This window comes from Leptonychotes weddellii, chromosome 2 (assembly GCF_054177405.1).
Source record: "Leptonychotes weddellii isolate Sample4059 chromosome 2, ASM5417740v2, whole genome shotgun sequence".
NCBI lineage: Eukaryota > Metazoa > Chordata > Mammalia > Carnivora > Phocidae > Leptonychotes > Leptonychotes weddellii.
In genome coordinates this window covers 14,192,954-14,198,953 of record NC_138370.1, presented here as the reverse complement: position 1 = coordinate 14,198,953, position 6,000 = coordinate 14,192,954, and the positions used below count along the sequence as shown (strand labels likewise).

Below are 6,000 nucleotides of genomic sequence, written 5' to 3'. Positions count from 1 at the left end.
CCTGAGATTAAGAATTCCTCATATCAGTGAGGTCATATGATACATGTCTTTCTCTGTTTGACTTATTTCACTCAGCATAATACTCTCTAGTTCCATCCACGTCGTTGCAAATGGCAAGCTTTCATTCCTTTTGATGGCTGCATAATATTCCATCGTATATATACACCACATCTTCTTTATCCATTCATCTGTGGATGGACATCTTGGCTCTTTCCATAGTTTGGCTATGGTGGACATTGGGGCTATAAACATCGGGGTGCACGTACCCCTTCGGATCCCTACATTTGTATCTTTGGGGTAAATACCCAGTAGTGCAATTGCTGGGTCGTATGGTAGCTCTAGGAAAAGTATACTTTGGATTCATCTTTTGATACAGGTGTTTGTCGAGTAGGCCAGGCGGGAGGATTAGCAGGATTGAGATGTACAGAATTAAAGTGGAAAGGAACGTGAGATGCATGACTAATTCCACCGTTGAGTTGGTGTGGCCCAGTGCGTCATATTTGAGTGGCTCGTGGTACGGTCCACTGCTGTAAGGTAAAACGTACTTCCCAGGAGTATCCACAGTTTTCCTCTGGTACTGTCCTGCTTCATTAGGAAATTGTGTTTTCTCATTAGGGTTCATTTTGTATGCAAATTCCACAAGAGTCATGAATTTTCCCCTTCTCTTAGGGGGCACAGCACCTCTTGCTGCCACCTCCCCCCCAAACGCACATGCCCAGCCTCCCCCGGGGGTAGTATTAGGAAAAGAACGCGGTGCCACTTTCAGTAGGAATTCTGTTGGCAGGAGTGTTGTGAATCTAGGAAAAAAGGTCATCTTGTCAGTCTGAAATGTCTTTTGTGTTCGTGAGCTATTTTACATGTAACTTACATTTCAGTTGCCACACAAGGCTGGTGGCTACCGTATTGCTTAGCTCGGGTCTAGATCTCCATGTTTTGTGCTCACTCATAACATCGCTCCACGTGAGCCTGCAGAACAGTCTCCTCTTCGTAAAAGAACTCCCTTTCCTGGTCTCCTTCCTTCTTGCCTCCCTGGCTCTCGTTTTAGCTTCTCTTCTAAGCTTCTCTGGCGTACTTGGCAGTGGGACTTCCTCCCTCAGATTCTCTGTCCCTGGCATCTGGGACACATGGTTTTCTTTCATCCAAATGCTTCCTCGGCTTCTTCATGGCTTCTAAACATGGCCGTCCCCTACTTTCGTGAGATTGGCCCACCATTCTCTTTTTTTCTTCACACCTTCTTGTGGTGTAACCCGAATCTGTCCACCTCCGGCTGCTACCCTGCACTTGGGGTCAGTGTCTCTCCGTGTCCGCTGGCCTCTAAATGCACATTAAATCATCTTCTGTGAGCTCACGTATAAGCTATAAATGTGTATCATTATTTCCACATGCAGTTTCTGCGTGTGTGTCACTCAGGCACCTCCTTGTAGTGCTGCTCTTTTATGGTTTTAAGGAATTCATGTGTTCACACGTTTAAGTATTTTTTTAGGCTAACAGAGGTGTAGCAGGATGACCAGGATGTACAAGGAAGGCAGTCTCAGCTCTCATGAAGACCTTGGGATGAGTGACTGTAGTACTGTGGGATGAGGTTACGATAGAGCGAATGTCAGAGCCCAGCGCTCAGCGGCAGGGCCCCAGGCCGCACCTGTCAGGGCAGGCCTCAGAAATGGTGTCCAAGCTGAGAGGGGAAGGAGTGGATAGCAGCAACTAGGCTAAAAAATGTGTAAGAAAGGAACATTAGAATTCATCGCACTCGAATGAAATTAATGTTCCATTTGCGTTAACGGAGGAGAATTAACTTGAAACATGTGGAGAGTGCAAGTAACTACAAACCTGGGTTTGCTTTTTGTCTCTATGTTGAATTTGTAGCAGGGAGGTGGGCACTTCCTTTGCGAGCTGTCTGGTGTGCTGTAAGTAAACTGTAAAGTGGCCAATGTTATTTGCTAATGGATAGTTACTTACTTGCTGCAGAAACTTACTTGCTGACGGATATTCGGATATTTGTGCGAGGAATGATTATGTTCTACGAAGCAGGATACTGTTTTGCTCTGAACATGCCAAGTTGCTGCCCTTGTTGTTACCGTTGATGATAACAACTTTCTGATGGGCACATTAGGACAATTAGAGGGGACTAATCCCAGTGATTTCCTGTCCTCCTCGAACTACTTAAAATCACAATCAGAAATGGTAAACTTTTGATAGGAAAAAAGAGGGATTAAGTGTAAAAGGTTTTTGACTAATGAAAATCAAACCCATGCCACATTAAGCAGCGTTTTCACACCATTAAGCACGGTGAAGCATTTTCCTCGAACCCCTTTAATCTAGAAGGATGGTTTGGGAAAAACCCCAGATTCTAGTCTACAATATAGCCTTTCGTTGTTCTTATTAACGAGCGCGTTGCTTCCTTGAATTGTGGGGAAGATAATGTTGATTGAGATCCTTCGTAACTATTTGAGAAAAAAAAATACCTCAAGTTAAATGAAGACACGAACCTTTCATTTACAAATTTTAGAGAAGCATTTTGAATAGCCTTTAATTGGTAGTTGCCTGGAATTAGGATAATAGGGGAAAATCAATTATAGCGATGGAGTCTGTTCTTAAATATAAATTATTTGAAATACTTCCCTGTGGGGAATAAAACACAAAGCTGGGCAGGAGAAAGGTTGTTCTTGGCAGTTGTCTTGCCACGTAAGGTTTTACCTGAGCTTTAAATCTGACATTGGATTCATTCAACACAGGCTGTAGAGGATATTTTAGCGGTTGGGGGAATTTTGTTTGTGTTTTGTGAAGTAGAGAACATATTTAATCAGTTTGAATGGTCTTCCAGGATCCAACGTATGTTGACAGTTTAGCCGACTGTTATTAAAGTTCTAGAGAGAGAGTGAAACTATAGATTTTCTAGTTTGATAGAAAAATGTTTCTTTGAGGAGTATTTATGTTTTTTCTTTCATTGGAAATTAATTGATACTTGAGCAGTATTTCCTGGAAAATCACATTACTTTTATAACCGTTCTTCACTTTATGAGGGTAAATGATTCAAAGGTAATAAATCATAGTCAACATTAGATTTTCCGGTGGCCCTTTTTAATATAGTTACAGAAGATTTTTCTGTCAACTGTTACTCATCACTGCAGCAGTTAGAGAAATCTGAAATCCTGGATAGCTTCATCTTTTTAAAAATCTCTTCTGACAAAATGTTTATTCAAACCACTGAACAAACAAAAAATGTAACTGATTTTAGTTTTGCCACTTTCTTCATCCTTCTGTCATTTGTCTACTGTGTTTAAGAATCATTAAAATGAGAAAGTATGTTGTTTGTAAATAAAATAATTGAACCTGGATTAATAATTTTTTCCCCTTCAGAATCCAGAGATTTGCTCAGACTTTTAAACTCAGTGTGGTGTCAGTGACACTTGAGTCAATTACAAAATTGACTTTATCTGTAAGGATTAATGAACTGTTATCGTTTTGTAGGTCTTATCACAACGACGTCGAGGAAACTAGACCGAGAGCAGCAAGATGAACATATATTAGAAGTAAGCATTTCTTTTTTTTTTTTTTTACTTATTTAAAAGTTTTATAAATATCATGGGAAGGAGCATTCTTCTTCACAGTCACTAGTATTCATAACTGTTATGATTTTGTTATGTTAGCTCCTGGTCATTATTAACAAGGGAAGTAAAAGGGAAAGGAAACTTTTGTGAGTGTAGTTCATGTCCCCTTAAATCCCTTTCTATCCCCAAAACACAAGATCATTGGGTAAGTTCCGCTCTAGTTTTTGTGCGCACATACAGAGCAAACAAACTGGAAACAATATTATTTACATTTTCTTTTCATTTACATAAGAGATACTTTTTCTTTATGCCTTCTTCATCTTTTTCCTTAGTATTCTGTTTTCGGGATATTTTTATGATAATAGATCTAATTCAGCTGTGGTTTCTGGTTTTCGTCGATCTTAAATAATTGCATTGTTTTTGCATTTTAAACTGAATTGTAGAAAGTTTGTGATTTTTAAACATTTCTGAAATAAAAGATTGAAGACTGATACGTGCTTTTCTAAGATGGTCTCTTCTGACGGGCTTCTCATTCTCATGGCTAATTTAAAATGCCTTTCTAGTCCCTGAAAGGAGAAACACAGCTTGCCGTATACTGGTTTGCTGGTGGATGGTAGGCACGTTTCAGGAGCAGGGATAGGAATCGCGTGGAGGGGAAGGTAGAGGGTCATGTGGAGGTCAGGTGTGATGCGACTGCTGGGTGCCAGGATCTACAAGCCAGGAAGAGGCTGAGAAGAGGCAGTTGGGAGAATTTCCCTTGGAGAGGGAAACTGAGCAGAGCAGACTTATAACCTCTTGACTTTCCTCCACGGCACGTTAAAGGCCACTGTTGATCATGGGAGCCAGAAGACCCAAGTGCTTGTTGAGTTGTGAGTTACCTGCACGAGTCTTCCATTCTACTAGTGTGGGTACTTGAGAAAGTCCAAAACTGTGGTTTATTAAATTACTTTTATTAATACTTCTCCCTTTTTATATTATCGCTATTCATAATGCTACCTGCTTAATTTCATTTCATCCTTAGTCAATTTTCTAACTTTGTCAATAAAATATTTACTTTTTATAGCTCTATAGTGTGTGCACATGAATATCCTGTCTAGAAAAGGTGGTTTCACAGCCACCATTACAGTTAGTAATTGCCTTTTTTTTTTAAGATTTTATGTATTTTGAGAGCGAGGGAGAGAGCACACGAGCAGGGGGAGGGGCAGAGGGAGAGAAAGAGAGAATCTTTAAGCAGACTCCCTGCTGAGCGCAGGGCCCCACATGGGGCTCGATCCCAGGACCCCGAGATCATGACCTGAGCCGAAATCAAGAGGCGGATGCTTGATCAACTGAGCCACCCAGGCGCCCTTACAGTTCGTGATCTCTTCACGTGTTACATCTGAGTGTTAGTCATAAGTCGTACCGTTAGTTCCCTTAAATTCATTTTCTTTCTGTTAAAGCAGAGTTTAGAATTTTGATTCAGTCCCTGCAGTGATTGACAGAAGGAAAATATGGTTCCCGAAGAAAGGAAGCAGGTGGTGCGCTGTCCTGAGTGGCAGGTCCCAGGCATTGGCCTCTTGCTGCGGCCGCACCCTGGTTAGAACCACACTGGACACCTGTTTGTTGTGTGCCTCCCTCCAGAGCTGCCTTTTTGCAGGAAATGTCCAAAGCTGGATGGGAGCAAGTACAAGATACTTAGGGCTTGGTGGATACTATGAAGATGTTGATGGGAAATAAGCCTTTGTAATGGGTTGTCACATACGTATGTTGTATGTTTTCTGTCGTCCTTTATGGTGGTGGATTTGAGGGCCAACGGCAGCATTGATTTGACTGTCTTAAAGAAGAGTTTTTTCCCCAATCCCATGTTAAAAGCTGTGTTACTGGCTTCTGATGCTTGAACCCAGCCTTAAGAACATTTTGGTGATGATTACCACAAAACATAGTGCTCGCTTCTATTTCTCTTTAATTTTCTCTCTTTTCCCTGAAGATCATATGAGAATTGATCAAAAGGAAGTAATAATTGTACATTTTGTTTTATTTTGAGAATGTGGAGAGGTAAATCATATACTTGAAGCAACTGCTTAAATATTCTTGGCAAGTATCATCAGGATATATTCACATTTCTATAAACAACAGAATTTATATTCACCAAGCTTTTAAAAAAAAAATGCCACGGAAAACTTCAGTATACTTTAATATTTTTAGTATTTCAACCATTATTTTTGGAGGATGTGGTGAGGGAAAAATAGCTATTCCAAAGGTCATTGCTTTTAATGTCCACACCAAAGTAAAAGTGGACATTTGATTCGGGGGTGGGGGGGGTGGAGACCATGCATATGGAAGCATTCACCACTGTAGTCCTTAAGACTCGGATTTTTATTCCTAAACTGAATACATGAATAATTAGGATGACCATTACTTTACATTTCTTTTACTGAAAATCTTAATAAGTGGGTCTGAAATGAAAATTTTT

At 40.5% G+C, this 6,000-nt stretch overlaps 1 protein-coding gene across 4 annotated transcripts in view; it reads left to right on the top strand.

Annotated features, from left to right (window-relative positions):
* The window catches only part of FAT1 (FAT atypical cadherin 1), a 127,581-nt gene that overhangs the window by 76,791 nt on the left and 44,790 nt on the right, over positions 1-6,000 (top strand). For all 4 annotated transcript variants that reach the window (XR_014141090.1, XM_081807811.1, XM_081807793.1 and 1 more), the window contains exon 4: positions 3,469-3,530. Coding sequence is in view for 3 of the 4 variants with exons in the window: in XM_081807811.1 (XP_081663937.1) it covers positions 3,469-3,530 (62 nt within the window). In the remaining variant the exon portion in view is untranslated. The remainder of the gene's footprint in view (positions 1-3,468; positions 3,531-6,000) is intronic.